General features: G+C 37.6%; 1 protein-coding gene across 1 annotated transcript in view; it reads left to right on the forward strand.

Moving 5' to 3' along the window:
• cerkl (CERK like autophagy regulator) overlaps window positions 1-20443 on the forward strand; it is a 32573-nt gene continuing 12130 nt past the window's right edge. The window contains exons 1-5 of the mRNA XM_028436221.1: window positions 1-218; window positions 1758-1867; window positions 6421-6651; window positions 16564-16695; window positions 18063-18126. Of these exons, the coding sequence (XP_028292022.1) occupies window positions 109-218; window positions 1758-1867; window positions 6421-6651; window positions 16564-16695; window positions 18063-18126 (647 nt within the window). The 5' untranslated portion in view covers window positions 1-108. The remainder of the gene's footprint in view (window positions 219-1757; window positions 1868-6420; window positions 6652-16563; window positions 16696-18062; window positions 18127-20443) is intronic.

Here is a 20443-nt window from a genome sequence, read left to right on the forward strand (position 1 = left end):
TACACTGTGATCAGCTTACCGCGTGTCCGTCAGCCGAGAACCTTGCAACCCTCGTATTTTGTTTGTTTGTTTGTTTATTTGATTTACTGAGGAGTTGAGTGACTAAACATGTCGAAACAGCGAAAAGGGACGAAGAAGAAAGTGCACGACAAACAGCGCGAGACAATGGAGGAGAGGCAGGATGGAGAAGAAGAGGTGGACGAAGAGCTGGAAGCCAGGTGAGTGGTTTCTCACAGACATGTGTTTGTCAGACTGTTACAGACCATTAACCTCCCCCCAAACCCTCTGAGTCCACGGTACACTATTTAGGAGGTGTCACGGGGGAGTGTGCGCATGTCTACCGTTAAGTTAATACACTCCCCGACAGCGTCTGCACCCTTATCAGATACAGTCAAGTACAGGAAATGTGAGCGCAAAAGCGGAAGTAATGAGTCAAAATAAAATACCGGAGCATATATATAATATAGATTAGTGGTTCTCAAACCTTTTTTTGGCTCTTAGCTTTGAATCCAAGTACCCCCTTTGTCCAATTACATCATTTTGCTTTAGAAAATTATTTTAAAACAACTATAGATCATAATGATGGAATGGACGAGTGATGACACATTTTAAATCATCTCATTTTGTAAATAAGTGGAAAGAAACAGTATTTAGTCCAGTGTTTCCCAACCTGTTTTTGGATCGTGACCCCATTTTAATAGCAAGAATTTCTGGCGACCCCCCAAAACATTTCTTTGATCATGTTTGAGCTCAGATTTTATATATATATATATATTAACTGCATTTTAGTTGAACTAGATTTATGTTTCACAAAGTGAAAGTATAGAAATACAGATGTTTAAGATTGGGTGTCATTTTCATAAAAAAAAAAAAAAAAAAAAAAACAGAAAAAGAATAATCATTACAAAATTTCAAAAATGTTGAATTTTTCAGAAATTTTAGGTGACCCCACATGGGGTCAAGACCCCAAGGTTGAAAAACAGATTTAGTGGGTCTTGAATAGATTATTTCTATATTTTTTTTATTTATTTATTTTAATCATTTCTGGTCATCTTAATCCTGGTGTGGGACCAAGACTGACACTTTGATGACTCTCACTCATACTTATGGGGCAGGGGATTCAAACCCATTGCATCCTACGGTCCAATCCAAACTCAAAGAGCTGAATTTACAGTGAGATATACCAGAGGACACATACAATATATAGAGATGGTAAACTAAAAAAGGACTCCCAAACTGTGTGTGATGGGCTTCACAACTTCTTTTCAATAAAAGAAACCCTTAAATAATCAAATAGGCATATTTTTTTTAAATAAACTAAACTAAAAACTTCACACAAATATCATTTTAAACACACACACTGTAAAAGAGAGAAAAGTAGTCATAGTATATAAATACTTATTATTATTCTGAACAGTGTACCTCATTATTCATATGTTAATATATTGTTTAGTTAAAGACAGACTTGATGAGATTTTTTGCTACATTGATTTTTATTTGCCTGTATTGTATTCAAACAAATAATCAATACACCACTCACCCCTAGTTTATAAATCATTAATGTTGGATTAGGAAAGTAATAGGAATGTTGGTTTTGATAAGTAACTAGATACTGTATATTTACTTAAGAATCATTTTAAGTCACTTAAACTTCAGTTATGTCTAAAATCGCAACTTCTTAATAAACATTAAACCAAGAGTCTCTGACTTTTTTTTTTACTTCTTACTATGTTTTCCTGTGTTTTATCATTTACCAGTGAGTGTGTTGTACTGCGAGGCATCTTTAAACTGGGAAAGAAGAGTCATGATGTGCTTCTTACACGATCCAGGTTGAGTTGGATGCCCATCGTCCCAGAGACTCCCACAGGTCAGTTCCCATGGTTATGGACTGCCACAGCAACCAGGAGCTGTGGATGTGTGTTGCAGAGATACGCGTACCAGCGTCCTAACTATTGTGTGTCTGTTTATGCAGCTCATGTCAAACTAATACAGTTCTGTCCAGCTTGCATCCTTGAATAAAGCAGTCAACTACATTATTTTATCCTCTCAGCTTTATTCTCCTATTATGTAATAGTAATCATTATCATTTGGGGGAATTCATAACATTATTGAAGTTTTTGTTGTGCGGAATGATCCAAAAAGGGACACCATCTTTCCCGGGACTAACTACTGTAGCAACCAGCATCTGTACATAGGAGGACTATCAAATATATTACATATAAGAAAGATTCTTTGACATTTAACATTATGCAAAACTTGCAGAATCTGTGTATCATTCGCTCATTCGTTTTTCATTATGTTACAAAAACATGAAAAACGAAAAAAAAAAAAACACTAATTATTTGACATTTGTTTCCAAAACCAAAATGAAAAAACAGAAAAGGTCTTGTTTTTCAAATTCAAGCTCTTTTGCTTTGGTACAGAAAACGGAAAACGAACACCTTTATTCGTTTTCTCCATTGCCAAAGTACGTGACCCTGAAGTGGAACTTTATCCACATTGCTTTGTATGAATTGTGCATGAATGTTGGTGGTGGTCAGAGGGGCCGTAGGCACAAAATGGCAGCTACGCTTCTGTCAGTATGCCCCAGGGCAGCTGTGGCTACATTGTAGCTTACTTTTTTTTTTTAAAGAGGCATTGGTTGCATGTAATTGATGCTGGAATGTTCAAAAATATAAATAAGATATAAAAACATAGTATTTTGATGGGCAAATCATGTACTGCAATATGTAGTATATGTGCTATATAATAGATAATAATTATGTAATTGTGTTATTATATATCTCATAATATACCATATAAAAAGCAATACTTGTCTGTATTATGACAAAATGATTTAGCAGTAGATGTAATTGCTATTATCAATGTTACTGTAAATAAATATTACACCATGGTCAGTGGACAGTAATGAATATTCGGTAAAGATGTAATATTGTAAATTTGCAGGTTTTTTACCTGTTGCCGCACCCCTCTCACCTAAGTCACATGGGCTTTCTGACAAGGCGGTGGGGGTGGGCGTCTGTGTGCCTCACCTTTGCAACATCCCAAACACTATATAAAATACCAAATGGTCCACAGACACGACTGGAAAAAGACAAAAGCTGATATTTTACATTGTTACTCTGACATATAATGTGTTCGTGCCTCGCTGTACTTATTTTTGGTTCAAAATGTATAGAATTTTGGGGGGAAGATATATTTTAAGTGTGCATACATGTGTGTTTGTGTTGTGGCTGTAGCCAATCTGTTTTGATGTGTTTTATCCAAGATAATGTCATTACGCCAGCAATTTGTGTGTGTGTGTGTGTGTGTGTGTATGTGTGCACTCATGGGTGTATCTGTGTGTGTGTGTGTGTGTGTGTGTGTGTGTGTGTGTGTGCATTTTCAGCTTTAGAGAGCAGTTGGTTCAGTACGTGGGGGGTTATTAGAGTCTCTCAGTGTGAGGAGATTAGCACACACACTCACATACACACACGGGCATTGACTGGCAGCCTGTCAGCATGCTGGGCGGGTGTTGATTAGATATTTCTATATAAACAGATCAGCTGTCATTGTTTATTTCTTCACATGAATTCATCCCGTCTTTCTCCTTCTGTGAGCGAGAAGCAGTCAGACAAATTGTACTGCTGTAGAAATCAAACCAATAACGCGCAATTATTTATGTCGCCGGCTTTGGGATTTAAACCCTTGGCTTCCTAATTTGACAGCGAATTTATATTATTTGAACACATTGAATTTGATTCATAAGAATGAGGAAAAAGGATGGATATGATATGATTGTATAGGTAATTTAAATTCTCTTTAAAAGAGTACATTTTCAACAGACTTACTTGTTAAGATGAGTTAAATATTGCCCAAATCTTTGACTTATTCAAAGTCTTTTTCTTTCCCAGTCCGCGTGATAGTGGGAAGGATCATCAGGTGTGGTGTGCCTAAAACGTGACCATTTGTTTGCCTGCAGGTGATATTTACAATACAGACTTGCTTTAAGATTAGAATACTGTACATGCTGATTGTTGGTTGTAAGGAAAGTGATGGAAATACATCTCTGTGTGAGATGCTTTTGATCTACAACGCTCCACAGTGACCACATGCTCAGGTCACCATCAGGCTGGTCTGCGACAGGGCGTGCACGTTCCTGAAAGTGAACGTGTAAAGCGTCTGTGTCCTAATTTGAAAAGACTATGAAGAAGAGTAAAAATAACTGAATCTGCTTCCAATTTTGTGATTATGAATGGATCAAATGCTGTTATATTGCGTGCATAATAAGCCTTTAAATGCATGGTTTGTCAGCAGCTAAGACCACTATGAATAACTAAAGACGGGATTGAACACTTGGAGCAGAGAATGAAAAACAGGGGCACAGACACAATGTGACACCAACATATGGACGCTGGCCTCATCCAGGAAAGAGGGTGGGAGGTTTGGGGTATTTGGTGTTTGATATCAGCAGGAGGGTATTTCATAGAGAGGAGGGGCACTTAATCACCCATATCATCATTTTTATTGGTGGATTTGTCCGCGTTAAGCTGTTCACTCCTGTTCATCCTGTTTTTACTCATACAACACTCTTTTTTTAATATGTCTGTAGAGCAGGTGTTTGTCTGGTCATTGTTGACACAATTTTGGCTTAATCTTTGTGTGAATCCCTTACCATTCCCATGAGCGATTACTGGTAGATATTAAGATAAATGATAAATTGTGTGTTTTCCAATAAAGGCAGCAGTTAAAAGCCAGCCTAAACCTAAAAACACTAAATAATCATTATACCTCCGAGCACAACACTTTATTCCAAAGCATAACAAAAAGTGGGTTCACACATCAGAATCAGAATCAGAATCAGAATCAGAATCAGAATTCCTTTATTAATCCCAGGGGGAAATTGGTTTTGCTATCGCCACTTATATCACAAATAAAAGAATGAACGTTAAACAAAGACGAAAGAAAGATTGAACGTAAATAAAAGTGAATTTCTGTGACATGCAGCCATGTCGGAAATGAACTGAATAATAAAAATAAATAAAAAATAAAAATAAGTGTATAATTAAGTAAAAGACTGTTAAAAATAAGGATTAGATACACGCACATTACAGTAGTAAGAACTAAAGTAAAATACAAAACAAATATACAAATTTGTATACAAATATACAGATAGTTACAACAATAATTATATAATATGATACTGATAATTACAACAATAATAATACAAATGTACAAATATTATACAGATATTTACAACAATCATAGGGCTCATATTGGTTGGGATCTGTTATCTGTTGATCTGTTATGTATTATATTCAGTTTGTTCTGTGCTGCTGAGTAAATTTAAAGCCTTCAATTCAAAAAATTGCAGATTCAAGTCCTGGTGTGGCTTTTGTTTGGTTTCTGATCCAGTTTTATTCTAGTCTGTGATTTTTCAGTTTTTCTTTAAATCTCTGTGTCTGTTGGTTGGTTAGTTCCTCCTTGTTTATTGCACCCCCTTTCTCCTCAGTTTTTAGGGCTGCCTCTTGGCCAGGTCGTCAATGTAAATGAGAATTAGTTCTCAGTGACTAACATGGGAAAATAAATGTAATAAATGAATAATAGTAATTTCACATTGGGATAGTCCCGGACTTGAACTGAATGGGCGGAGGACGGCTGATCATTTTATCACCTTGAGTTGGATTGTTTTGCGTTGACAGTGTGCTTTTCGAATCTGCAATCGGGTCTTGTTTCTAAATAAGGCCTTACCTCTATTAAGTACACAAACAAACAGGTAACACCTTTACTGAACTCTGAACTGTTTACTGCTGTTGACAACAATAGTAATATCTGTGACAAAATGCTAAATAAACCCCTGATAGAAGTTTTAGTAATAATTATTGTAATATGGTAAAAGCTCTAATTCCACATTAAGCTTGTATCCCTATTATCACATGGTCTGACATGTGTTGTGTAACTGTCTTCGCAGCGCTCCCTTCATTATCCTCAAGAGGATTACGTTTTTATTCCGACAGGGACCAATGAAATCTCAGTATACTTTGATGGGGCGGATTAATAATTGTGTTTATCCAAGTGTGACTACAGTTAATGATATTACGTAAACAGCAGGAGGCTACGCCATATTCAACTCATGAGAGATGTTTGCAGAATGTGGGAAATGTAGAAAAGGAATTATATGATTGTTACAGATCTTATCAAAATATGCTGCATTCAAACCAACCATGTGTTTCCACCATTCTTTGCTGATAGGATTGTCAAACAAATGATTTATGAAAGTCCCTAATGTGGTTGTTTACTAAATCTCCAGGACACATAGTTAAAAACATTGACTGAAATATTTTTTTTTGCATATCTCAAGTGTTATAATTTGTTGCTTAAATTTAAGTGATAACATTGAGATTCTATAAACATGGTTCTCTACTGTTCTCTCCTCTTCAGGTGAGTCGTGCGTGCTGCAGCCGGGGTTCCTGATGCTGCAGGATGTGTATGCGGTCAAAGTAAAGCGGCGGCGGGCGGTGGGCCAGCAGTCTGGTGGACCGGTGCTAGGTGTGGCTCTCTTTCACTCCAAGAGGAGCGGGAGACGACTGGAGGAGGACACAGTGCACCTCCACAACGCCTCTGCAGAACACACACACACTTGGTACAACACCTTGAAGGAGCTACTCAAAGGTAACACTCATGTTAAGCACTAAATTAGAACTTGTTTAGCTTTTTATAAGCCATTTGTTTTATTTAATAAGCATCACATGTGGTGGTGGTGGTGGTGGTGGTGGACAGCAAAATTATCACATCCATAAATCTCATGTAAAAAACCTTTAAAAATATCAGTGAGATGACATTTGCTGTGACATTTGCAGTTCTGGGCGATAAAATCTGGATTAAAAAATAATAAAACTCCAATGTATTATGATTTTTTTTTAATTGTTTTTGCTTTCATCCATTTTCTGTTTTTGTTTGTTTGAAATAATAACAATAATAAAAAAAATGCAAGCCACAAACAACTCCCGCTAATGGAAAGATTTAGATACGTAGCTAGTAAGACGGTGCTTTATATTACATAAGAGCTAACGCAGTGGAAACATGAGTCAGTACGTCTATGAGCATCACACTTTAAGATGATTACACTGCCTTACTGATGAGTAATATATTTATTATTAGCGGGAGACCTGTTAGCGTGTTAGTGTTTGAATTGACGTGGACACACACTGTAATGTAATTAGTTGAATAATAATGTGCATTAGTTCATTACATTTTGTTTTAAATCCCTGACCACAGTGGTAGCATCAAGTGTTTCATCATGTTTCAACTTTCTAAAAAAGCTCCCAAGTGATTTTTTAATTTTTTTATTTATTGAATGGTCAAATTACAATCAACTGGTCTCAATTTACAGTAACAATAAATGAATCTACTTCAGTTTTGTTGTTCAATTACATCAGAATGACTCTGAATAATGTAATATGTTAAGGTTTCATTTATTCAAACAACTTTAATCATGAAATTTTCTTTCCTGAAAAAAGTTGTGTGAATAAATTAAACTTTAACATATTATTTAAAAAAATAAGACAAAATGAACATGCTGGAATTGTTTTAGGTCCATGCCTAATGCCTAAAATCTTTATCAAACGTGTGTAATATCTTTCACTAACTAATCTAATTGGACCACCCCAACTTTGAATATTTTCTATATTTTGATGTACAAAACATTGTCACAGCTGCAGCATAAAAATTGAGGTGTGTTTGCTCAGTATAGAATATTTTTTTTAAATTTTTACACTAGTCAGTGATAATTGAAAACTAAAAAAAAGTCTGCTTCTTCATTTCACTGTGATCGTCATGTAATAAAGTGAGCCACAAATGCACCAGAACAGGATGTTGATCTGATAATAAACTTGTACATGTATTCTAAAATATAAAATGTTGTTATTACAGCTCGATTGAAAAGTTGCAAAATGTGCATGCCGGACAGTCTAAATAACATTTTTTGGAGATTCCTCTTGGAGTTGTTTCCTGCCTTTTACTATTACTGTCACGCCTGGAGGATGTAGTGGTGGAGGACCCAATCACAGAAAGATATGACGGCAGCAGCAGGCGTAGAATTCATAGAACAAGTCAATGTTTATTTTGAGAATCCAACAAAAACCCAAATGCAACAAAACCAAAGGAGGCACGAGGAAAACGGGGAGCAGGAGGCAAAGACTAACAGAACTAAATGTGGACCTCCACAAGGCCTAAACGCAAACAAAACTAAACAGACCCTGACAATTACAATTAAGGGTCGATACAGATCATAAGTAATCAAGGAAACCGATATTTTGAACCGATATTCATTTGTTGTAAGAAAATTTCATTTTGATGTAGAAAAATTAGAATAACACACCTGGGATTAGACTAAACACAGTATACTGTTTTATTTAAAATGTTTACACTGACCAGTGATTAAAAAGATATCATAGATCAGTGTACAGACATGGCTGTATAAGAACCAAAGAAGCGCGTTTTGAAATAAACTTGTTTTATCGGCTATCGTTAGAAAAAATGGCCAATACGATTATTATAAAAATGCCGAATTTCAGCCAGTATTCATGCCAATTATTAGTCGAACCTTAATTTCAATAATAACACCATGACTGGGAAAAGTGAGGTCAGAAGAATCCCCAAGAAATTCCCAGCTGCAGCCATGTGTCTGGGCCCTTTATTTAATAATGTTCTGGATCCTTCTGCAGACGGACGTTCCCAGACGCTGGCTTCCCAATTGATGTTGGGCGGTGCTCTGCTGACAGTTAACACACAATGGAAATGCAGCACATCTGTGTATATGGATTGAACTGGCGAGAACATGCTTTACATTTTGGTTTTTCTCCATTCATGCAGATACGCCGTCTCAAACAGAGACATTACAAGCTATCCATAACTCAGGAGGGCAGAGGTCTTGTTGCTTTGTCACCATGGAATCGGTCTGACACTTTATCGCTGGTCACCTGTCCGTCTGTCCGTGCGTCTGTCCGTCAAAGCAGATTACTCATGAGGCCCTGCAGGAAAGTCACAACTTAGTCAAGACTTTGTCTGTGGCTTCGCCCTCGGGATCATGAATGGCTCACAGGTCGTGTGTCAGCTCAAGTGGTCACACTGCACATCAAGCTGTGACTGCTTTTGGGACTTTACTCGCGCGTGTGTGTGTGCGTGCGTCAGAGCAAGTAAGTAAAAGGTAAACAGTTAGTCGCTCTGCTGCTGTGCAGACATTAAGCCTATTTTCCAGCCAGAGGTCAGTGTGAAAAGCACATTGTTGCGTGAATTGTGGCCGAGGAGTCCCCGTCGCCGTCGACACCTCCGACACTTCTTAACCTTCAGGTCTGAACATTATTTAGCGGCAGTGATTGTGTGTGAAGCAGCTGCAGAGTGCTGTATGAAAGGAAGTGGCAGTCACAGGGACAAAAGGTCAGCAGCGTTGTTGTTGTATAGAGTCTAACTCCAACACATGGGGTCAGACAGTGGGATAGACTGACCAGTTAATAAATGGTTAAAAAGATTGATAGGTCAATGAGCTCATGATGTAATGAAACTGAGCTTGGCTGTTTAGACAGGTGTCATTACTACTGGGCAATTAGATTCATTCACACATTAGGTGCTTACTCTGTTTGGTTCAGAATCAGAATCAGAACCAGACACACTTTATTTATCCCAGGGGGAAATAATTACTTATGTCACAGAGGCTGGACAAATATTTCAAATGAAAATAATAAACACTAAACTAAGAAAGAAAGAAAGAAAACTTACATAATAAAGTAAAAGACTGTTAATTAAATAGGGTTAAATACAAGTGCACACATTACAGTAGAAACAATTAAGTAATGATAATACAAATATACAATTGTACAAATACAACATGTTTTTCTAACATATGGCCAGAAGAGCAACCTTCGTACTGCTTGTAATAAACAGTTAAATCCAGGGGTGGACAGGCCATCTGGCATACTGGGCATTGTCACAGTGGGCCGTCAACCCATGGGCTGGTCCGGTCCGCTACTTTTTTTTTTTCGATGAGCGAGTGGTTGCAGACATGGTAACAGGTGGCCAAAAATGGTCCAAAAGTGGCAAAACCGTGGCAAGAAAAGAGTGAAAAGTGGGGAGGAACCAGGTGGTATGTAATGGCAAAGGGTAGCTCAAAGGGGCAAAATGCGCCAAAAAATAGTGAAAAATAGCAAAAATGTGGAACAAAAAGAGGCAAAATGTAGGGAAAAAAGGAAACAAGTGGTATTTATAGGGCCAAAGGTAGCTTATTTGGATAAAAGTGACAAAAAGAACTTGCGGTTGCAATATTTATTGGAAAAAGGTAGCTAAAGTTTGAAAAATCAGTCAAAAGGGGCAAAAATGGGACAAAGGAAGTTGCAAAACGGCCAAAGAAAATAGGTAAAAAAGGGTTAAAAGGTTTCCCCCTTTTAAGGGTTTTCTGGGGGAATAATACAATTAAGACATAAAGAACCACATGTTGAGCATCACTGACTTAATTACGGCTTCTAAATGGTGTCCGCTGATAATATAGTGGACTGGTCTGGACACAAAATTCCAGGACTGAATTTTTGTCCCAGTCCACCCTTGGTTAAATACTAGTTTTGTGCATCTTTGCTTCACGGCAACACCAATCCTCAAAATTGGGAATGGGAATTGTTACAGGTGTCATATCGTTTTGTTTTTTTTAAAACAACAGAGCCGAGGCTGAGAAATTAACTTATAATTAGTGAATAGAATTACACGGAACAGCTGAGGCGGATTAAATGGATGAAGAGTCACACAGGAACTCAAAGAAATTGATGATAAAAATGACAAAGAGATGAAAGGAAAATCCCAGTATAAAGATAATCCTGGAATAAAAAGGCTCAGAGAGCTGAGGGCAGGTGAGGAGGATATAACAGACAGAGGATTGAACAAAGGATGACATAAAGCAGGATGTAGAGATAATAAGGTGAACAGAAGTAATAATCAGGCATAAACCAAACTCAAGCTTTAGAATAGAGGAAAATGGATTGTCCTGCCTCCGAACTAACAAAGATCTGTTGGAGGAATATAGTTATGATTCCAAAACACTTTTGAAAGAACAAGAAAATGTGTTTGTACTAAAAAATCTTCTCAAAAGCAAGATCACTTACATCTAATCGAAAGGTTCAACCAGTTTTGCTTTTGACAAAGAGGCCAGAAGACGGAAATAGGCAGGATGAAGGGGGCATGTTACACAGTGTCTGCTGCTGTGTTACATATTAACTTGTGCGTCTATAACTTTGTGTGTACCCATAGTGACCTGAAGAGAGAAACCTACATCCCTCCGTCTCTCTCCTTCATATTCATGTTGAAGTTTGTATTAAATGAACTGAAAGCAAGTGTACATGTACCGTACATCTGCCTTTAATCCAACTGAATTCAAACATCAGAATTTCACCCCTGTTAAAATTACTGTCAGAGCTTAGTTTAGGAGCTCCACCTATTATGGAGACAAAAGGACATAATAAATTAGTAGATGAACCCAGTTTGAGGTCATTTGCTGTTTGTTGCTAGGTAGAAAATGACAATTGTTTTGTTTATTCATAATCAGCACTTTGTAATTACATTTAAAGCATCGCATTGATTAAATAAGTCCCAAGAATGCTAATCTCAGAAAAATTAAAGATATTTTGAAGTTTTCTTTATGTTTTTTGTTTTGAGCAATTTAATACAAACAGAAAAGCTTTCGTAGTATGTACGAAACTTAACGTACTGTTCTGTAACAAAGTCAGCCAAAACTCAACCTGTTTTTGTCCAACAACACTCTTCAGTCCTAAATCCTTCATCAGAAACTCAACACTTCTTTTTCATTACGCTGGGATTTATTGCCATAGAAACGCTGATGCAGCACCACAGCAACCTGACGCTGACTGAGGCGCGGAGAAGATCTGATGGATACTTAATCAATGTATTTACATTTCTGGAATTTCCTGAAACATGAATAAAGAAACTTTTTTTCTTGGTATATTCTCACTGTGAGCAAGATATTTAGTCAGAAAGAAGTAAATTATCAGTTTTATTTGGAATATATGTTTGGAATAAAGTTTTCATTGATGTAAAAACTTTATGGTCAGTAAAGAGCGTTTTCATGAATCTAACGTAAGCATTTGTTTTAACAATTTACGTTTTGTTTCTAATGAGTGTAGAGGATTTACCCTTTTTTTTTAAAGAGTGTAAGAATTTATCCTGAAACCTGACTTTAGTGACTTATTACAATGCAGCATCATACAGACAGCCCAGATATGCTTGAATGATAGAAGCAGCAAGAACACAGAGATGATGTTACCATAAATCTAGCTGTGACAGGGAAAGGCCTGCAACCAAACACTTAGAATCAAAGGAAAAGTGTTTTTTTTCCGTTCTTCAGCACGGCTTGGATTGCTAAGCAACGCCCTAAGAACTCTGTGCTGCAAACTGGACATGCCCTGAAACAGCAGAACTCACCCACACATGCTGTCCTTTATCAGAGAAAAAGCCAAAAGTGGCACAACATGTTGGTGTTTTGCAGCCAGTCAAAAAGAGCCTATTTGGAATTTTGCACCAGTGACAGAATCAGTTACTGTATATCATAAGACTTTGTGGTTATAAATAATTGAGATTCATATCTTATATCACCATTTTGAGAAATATTTTCATGATATGATTTTTGGTCCCTATCTCCCAGTTCTATTCAAACAATGTCAACCAACACTGTGTAACACATGGTGGTTTTGGTGGAGGAGAACCCAATCACAGAAAGATATGGAGGGATCAGGCAGGCATAGAATAATAGAAGAGGTTCATGTTTAATAATCAATTTATTTAAAAAAAAAAAAAAGCCACAAGGAAAACACAGGCCAAAACACCACAGCACACAAACAGAGTATCATCGACAATGAACCAACCAGCCGTCATTCTTTTTCCAAACACTCAGCTAAATAGTGAGGGAGGATTGATTGGGAACGCGCTACACCTGGGTGCTAAACATGAGGCAGTTAATCATCACTCACAACCCAAACACAGGAGGCGGAGACATGGACAGGAAGAGGGAAGCAAAAATGGTCAAGAGTTAACAAAACATGAAACAAACAGGGCCAAAAAGGCTAAACATAGAGTCCCTGACACACTGCACTATAAAAATAAAAGTCAATTAGTGTGTTTGTTTTTTTTTTTTCTCTAACCTAGCAAACCTAAAACAAATTTAAAAAGTGCATTTGAAAGAAAAACACAGTATATTTTTGGTACATCATTACTGATTAGATGCTAGATCAATTCAATTCAGCTTTTTTTATATAGCGCAACTTACAACAATAGTCAACTTGAAGCGCTATCAAAATATAAAATTCTTAAGAAAAAAAACAACAACAATTCCACATAAACAAGCATCAGCTACAGTGGGGAGAAAAAAAAACCCTTTTAACAGGAAGAAATCTCCAGCAGAACCGGGTACATAGGTGACAGCCATCTGCTTCGACTGGTTGGGGTTAGTGGACAGCAGGACCAACAGAACAGGATAGAGAGATAGAACATCAGACTAGTTGAGCCGTGAACCACAGATCAGGAACTGCCAGCCCAAGCTTCAAAACACCTGAAACAGAAAACAGAGAGAAGGACGAGGAGAAGGCACTGACTGCAAAAAACATGATACAGTATCAGCAGGTCTTTCTTCATGGAAACACCTGGTGCTAGACTGTGTGAGTGGAATGAGAATGAGTATGGGGTTGCGTAATGGTGTATACAACAGGGGGCAGAAGTGGGAGATTAACTACATCCCGGCACGACGCTATTATACAATATATGCTTTTGCGAATAAGTAGGTTTTGAGTTTAGCCTTAAAGGTGGAGAGAGTTCCAATGGCGAGGACCCTGGTAGCTGAACGCTCTGCCTCTTGTTCAATGACTCCCCTTAAGGCTGCTATCCAGAGTTTCTGAGAAAACGTTCCAATGTCCCACCCTCAACAGCTCTAATTCCTCCCTTGCCTCTGCCAATCTACCAGACGCTACGCCTCTACGTTTGTACATGTGCATTGCGAAACATAACAAAGTCGCATAACTACAAAACGACACATTTATTGTTAGAGTGCCGTAACTTTTGATTAAAACATGTTTATTACCCGTCCATAAGAAATATCGCCAAATCCTGGTCCGTTTGGAATCCTTTTAAAAGCAGCAAGTCCCTCCACCTTTGAAAAGCAGCTCCGAGATAAATCCTGTTGCGGTCACAAAGACGTTTATCCACAAGGTTTGAACCCGGACCTTTCTTTTCTTTTTTAATAGAAGCTTTATACGTTGGAAATCGTGGAATGGGTAACTTTGGTTGGAGTTTTGGAGCGCTCCTCCATGATGTTATGCTGCTCAGTGATACCTATATGAGATGCGCTGCCTCGTTTCCATGCACAGTTAATGCACGCGCATTCACTTTGATTGACAGTCCTCGATCCAGGAAGTCGAAGCCTATTGGCTGGGCTCACTCGGCAATCACTTGTATAAGGGTCTATAGGACGAAGGAGGGACTTATATACATTAATGTATATGAATGACGACTAGTTTGATATTTTTTTGCATTTCAAAAGAATGATACATAAACATAGATTTCTCAGAAATTCCGGATATCAGCTTTAATGTTAAGAATTAAAAGGATGTGCAAATGCCTGCTGCCCACATTTAGGTCCTGGCTCATTGAAAACCCCACTTATAGGGTAAATCATATCATGCACACCTGCCAGCACTGAGTCTCTGGTCAGAATATCGTGCCTGTAAAACAGTGCAGAGCTTGAGGTTGAAATGCTACAGTGGTGTTGGTTAGACCTGAGTTTTTTGGAGGTGACAGCAGGGTGGAGCATCAGTCTCCAGCAGAGAGACTAAGAGGCGTGCTGGAGGTGTCGGGTGGCTCCTCACAAAACCCGCTCAGATCCGTGGGGTGGAGAGATGGCAGGAGGTGCACTCTGTGTGCAATAGGGGTCATTAATGGGGCAAGGTCACAGCCTTTGGGGAGCAGATTATAGTAATGAGCTGGATAATGGAGCGAGTGTGTGTGTATTGATCCGAGCTGGTCTGTGGGGATTTATAATGCGTTCTTTAAATCTGCCTTAATGATGAGCTGTATAGGGGTCTGTGAGCGAGTCTGTGTGTAGTTTGTTGTTGACGCTGTTATGTCTTTACACACACAGGTTGTCACTTAATTGGATGTGTAAACAAAATTGTGAATAAGATCCATATAACAGAGTGTCTGTGGGTGTTAGAATTATAAATATTAACACTGATAATACCTCGACCCCATGCTGACGTCTGCTGCTGTTCTTTAACTGTGTGGATAGTGGTGACAACACAGTGCATTAGGGATCAGTATCTATGACGTACAGGTCAACGACTTACGGAAAAGACTGTATGCTGTAATGATGCAATAATCAATATTTTCATTATTAATCATCCTTCAGTTAAGCGTGAGTAATCCCTTTATTACACTAGAAGTGCATGTCACTGCTATGATAGGTTATACTAGTGATAGAGAATATATTGTACATGATATGAGAGATAACACATGTTATAATGGCTTGTTTCTACAATAGGTGTGCCTTCAGATTTTCACTTGTTTGGGAACCACTGATCTAAAAAGATCAGATAATCAAGAACAACTGTCACAGTTTGTACCTGGATGGATCAGTTTAACTTTAATAACTTTTAATATGCTCAAAATAAGGCCTTAAAAGGCACAAAATGCTGTTTTTGGTTATAGTGAAGATGAAAATATTTCTGTCTGTGTTTTGAGTTTCTGATGAGAAAGAAAAAAGCTACGAAGTAAATTCTAACAAGAGCATCCCTATTTTTTTTTTTTTAAAAGATTGCAATACAATGAGCAATCCGGATCCAACTTGGATCAAACTCAGTGGGGTTATTGATGAACCAACCCATCAATTTTCATACAGATAAGTCAGTTATAAACTGAGATATGATTTTTTATTTATTTTTTTAACATTTTGCCTATGATGAGAGATCCAGAATCAATACATTGATCTGGATCAACTCCAAAATCTAGAAATTTGTGAAGTCCTTTTGACATAATCCTGCTAACAGACAAAAAATAAATAATAAACCTGAAAATAAAACCTCGTTGGTGAAGGTAATAATGTAACTATTGACGCTCAGAAAACTTCACACGTTTTAAATGTCATGTTTTGTATCTCTGACAAGACTTACATAATCTAACAGTAATTTCCACCTTAATGCAATACATGCTTTCTGAATAGACTAAATATTTGAACATTTCAAGTTGAGAAGAGAAACAGCTATTTGTTTAGCTCCATTGAGTAAATATTCACTGACACGTTGCTGATATAGAAACAGTTATCCAGGTAAATCCTCAACTGAAGTCAATCTGTTGCCAAAACAATACAAGTACTAAATTATTGCCATTGCGTTTGGGTCTCAATCCACAAGTTGAGAACCTTTCTTTCTGAAACCGTTCTACTGGTTCAAATAACGTCATAAACGATTTTCATGGTGACTGAGGACTGGTGCCCACGTTTTCAACTGTTTCCTTTTTTACTTCTCTCATTGTGTGTTTGTGCAGGATTCAGCAGTCGGCCCAGGTATGTCAAGGTTCTCATCAACCCCAGCAGCCACAGAAAAGAGGCTGTTCACATCTACAGAGAACACGTGGCTGCACTTTTTAAGATGGCTGACCTACGCACCGACATCACCGGTCTGTAGACCAAATAAATTCCCCCTCATTTCACCAAACGAAACATTAATGGTTAAAATAGTTATTTTATTGTGTTTGGGATCAGAGTATTTGGTTAGTGGATGATCTTGATAGAGATCTAGATCTCAGTGTCGGAGGCGATGAGCGTGTGCATGTGTATCATGAGATAGAGAGAGAGAGGAGGAGGACCAAAGGTCAGATTTAATGGCAGTTTCTGGTCGCTAGGTAACCTGATACAGGGGGCAGAGCTTAGCCCATCTGTTGTGACAGAGGGAGACAAAATATCTCACTCCTCTCCTCGTTCCACCTGTACTTCCAACTTTCTTGTCTCCTCTTATCCTCTCTGATTCTGTCCCAGTGTCACTTTTACTTTGCTTTTCTTTTCCTACCGTAAAGGTTCGGTATGGATTTTGACATCAAACTTTGCTTTAGTTCAACTTCTGTCACCTTATTACATTTTCAAATAAAGCTTTTTGTTCGATTCAATTCGATTCAACTTTGTTTGTATCGCGCAAATTACAACAAAGTCATCTCGATGCGCTTATGAAAAGAGGCCACCAAATCTGAATATAAGCAAGTGAAGCACAATATTGGAAGCTGTAAGAGAGAAAGAAATGTGGAGGAAAAACAAAAAGAAACAGCAGATGAAGTCAAGAAAAAGATATAAAAAGAGAAATAAAAGGGAAAAAAATAGTTAATAAGAAGAGTTTGAATCATTTTTAAATTGTTAAATGAAAAATAATACACAACAAACACGCTAAATAGATACCCAAAGAGGTGCACGCATATCAGTTGCATTTTTAGTAAATCACATTGCATGTGCTCAATTGATCTTTTTGCCTTTCCTCCCAATATTCAGCACATGCTCACACGCTAACATAGCTCATCCACCAGATAGAATATTCATTAGAGGCAAACGTGCTATGGTTTTTTTACGCATAGTAACCATTAGTAAATCATGCCCATAGTCTTCGTCTAGTTTTCATCGGGTGAAAAGTTGATGTTGGCAAAAGAAATGACAAACATTACTTTTCAATGGTCATTTCCTTCACTTTGACATTTCTCTGCTGCCTTTTTTCCACCCCTGCTCCTCCCTTTCCCTCCATTTTCTCATGTCGTCCCTCTTTTTATTCATGCTGTTCCTTTCTCTATTTCAACCATCTCCTCCTTTCCTCTCCTCATCTCAGCAGATGGTATGATATCCGTTGTCCCACTTTTTTTTGGCAGCTATCGAGCACTCTCCTGTGTACATCTGACCACACACAAGCACCCACACTTCATCTATGTCCATCTCAGTGTCTCTCCATCTGCTTACCTCTCTTTCTCTCTCTTTTTTGGTTTGTCCGTCTGATGTTGTGTCTCTTCAGTAACAGAGAGGAAGGGTCACGCTCTCTCAGTGATGAAGGAATGCAAACTGGAAGAATTTGATGGGTCAGTTCTTTATTTCTCGCTTTTGACACTAATCTGTTATTTGGAAAAACAACAACTCCATTTCCTAGATTACTTTTGATTTTCTTGTTCATGTTCACAATCAGCCACATTTTATGTTGTAAATTAACCTTTAGATAAGATTTAGATAACACTTATATTTGACTTATATTTAAGTATACTGTATATTTTCACAGTTTTAAAGCTGTAGTTGGTAATTTATTTGGGTTGTGCCTGATTCACTGCTGAGTAGATCCCTCCCCATTCCCTCCAGCCTCTTTCCAAAACCACACCCACTTAATTCCTGATTTACAAGCTTTCAGGCCGAGAAATGGACAGTGTGAGTTTTTGCTGAATTTAATGTTTAGCACAAATGAAATGATTAAATAAATGTGTTTAATATCTAAATGATGATGATGATGATGATGATGGTGAAATTACTAGATGTGGCCTTTTATTCTTTGGTATCAAAAGGCTAATAATGATTAAAAAAAATATGTATCCAAACAGGACCTCACTATGTTATCTTATTACTTTTATGACTTATACATACAGTATAATATGTGACAATTAGAGTCAGGCCTATTATCTGTGGGGCCTTTTTTGATCTTTTACAGGGGAGGAACATTTTTCAAGAACCCCCTCATAATTTCACATCAATTAAACACAATTTACTGTCATTTGTAGCCCAAAATGCCATAAGAATGATCTATTCTTTGAACGTTTTTACATGAATATTAAAGAAATGAACTTAAAGAGTACCTTAGTTTATTTTTTTCATGTAATACCAATAAACAAAATATGTGAACATTTATTTGAAAAAAAAAAAAAGAGTACTTTGTCACACTTCACAGTGATATTGCAGTGCGTCATGTTCAGTATCCTTATACTGTAGGGTGACCGTGGCTCAGATGGCAGAGGGGTCGTCTTTTGATCGAGAGGTTGGGGGTTCGGCACCTGTCAAAGTGTCCTTGGGCAAGACACTAAACCCTAAGTTGCTCCCAGTGGTTGACTAGAGCCTTGCATGGCAGCCCAGTCCCATTGGTGTGTAAATGGGTGAATGAGCTGATATTGTAAAGCGCTTTGAGACTACCTCAGTGTAAGGATAAAGCGCTATATAAATCAAGTCCATTCACATGTAAATTATGTTATACACTTTTATAATGATACAACATGAATAATAGTTTGATAATTTAGATATTTTTTTAGATAATTCCTTTGGCTTTTTTGTTGTTGTTTTTAAAACATTAAATTGTGATAAACATAATATTTAGACACTGCAAAGTTTTCCACACGTCTTCATGATTTTCCCGTAATGTGTAAATTTATAATCGATTTATTTCAATATTTTACTGTGAAGCTGACACTAAAGCATGCACAAACACACACACACACACACACGCATACATAATACACATGCACACGTCCCCCCTCAAGGATGTTCTAGTAATTATCACTAGCCTTACTTGAACCTTTTCCAAAACTCTACTAACCGTAAACCTAATTGTATCTTTAGCCTGACACCATTAACAGTCACACACAAACAGTGACGCAGCCATGGTGAGAAATCAACCGTTAATTGAGTTGATTAACGCTTAAAAACTAACTAAATATCAGAAACACGTACACGTAGCAGAAAACTGATCAAAGTGTCATCCCTGTCTGTGAGGGTCTTGTGTGCGTGCTTGTGAGTGGGGGTACGTGTGTGTGTGTGTGCGTGTGTGTGTAAGGAGCTTTAATTCTCAGCCCTCATAATGCTTAATGTGCTTAGAGAAGCTAAGCTCAGCATTGCTAAGATAGCTGCTGAATATGTGTGTGTGTGTGTGTGTGTATGGTGTGAGACTGCACTGGTGTGGATTTGGTTGAAACCTACATTTGCCAATTAGGCTAGCTGTCACCGTGGCAACCGGAGCTCCAGGTAATCCAGTGCAGGACAAAAAAGGAGGAAGAGAGAGCCTTAAAGTCTTCCCTCTAATTACCTCTCAACAGAGACTACACAAGTACCAATAACACATTAGTTAATTGTTTCATCCTCTTTATAAAGTAAAATGACTTATTGCAATTGCAGCATAGTAACTTTTCACTTACTTATCAACATCCGAGTTATTTTTGTGCATCAATGTGTCTTTTTCATCTAAGTATACCAACAAATGGTCAGTCTGTGAACAAAAACTGATAAATCTGGGGTGATGGGATTTTTCAGTTAGTTACTTGGCTTTAGTGTATTTGTGAGCGTTGGCTGGGGAAATAAAAAAGACAAATGCACATGAACATATCTACATACAAATATATACATACATACACACACACACAGGTGAAC

Source organism: Gouania willdenowi, chromosome 21, assembly GCF_900634775.1.
Source record: "Gouania willdenowi chromosome 21, fGouWil2.1, whole genome shotgun sequence".
In the NCBI taxonomy this organism is placed as follows: Eukaryota; Metazoa; Chordata; class Actinopteri; order Blenniiformes; family Gobiesocidae; genus Gouania; species Gouania willdenowi.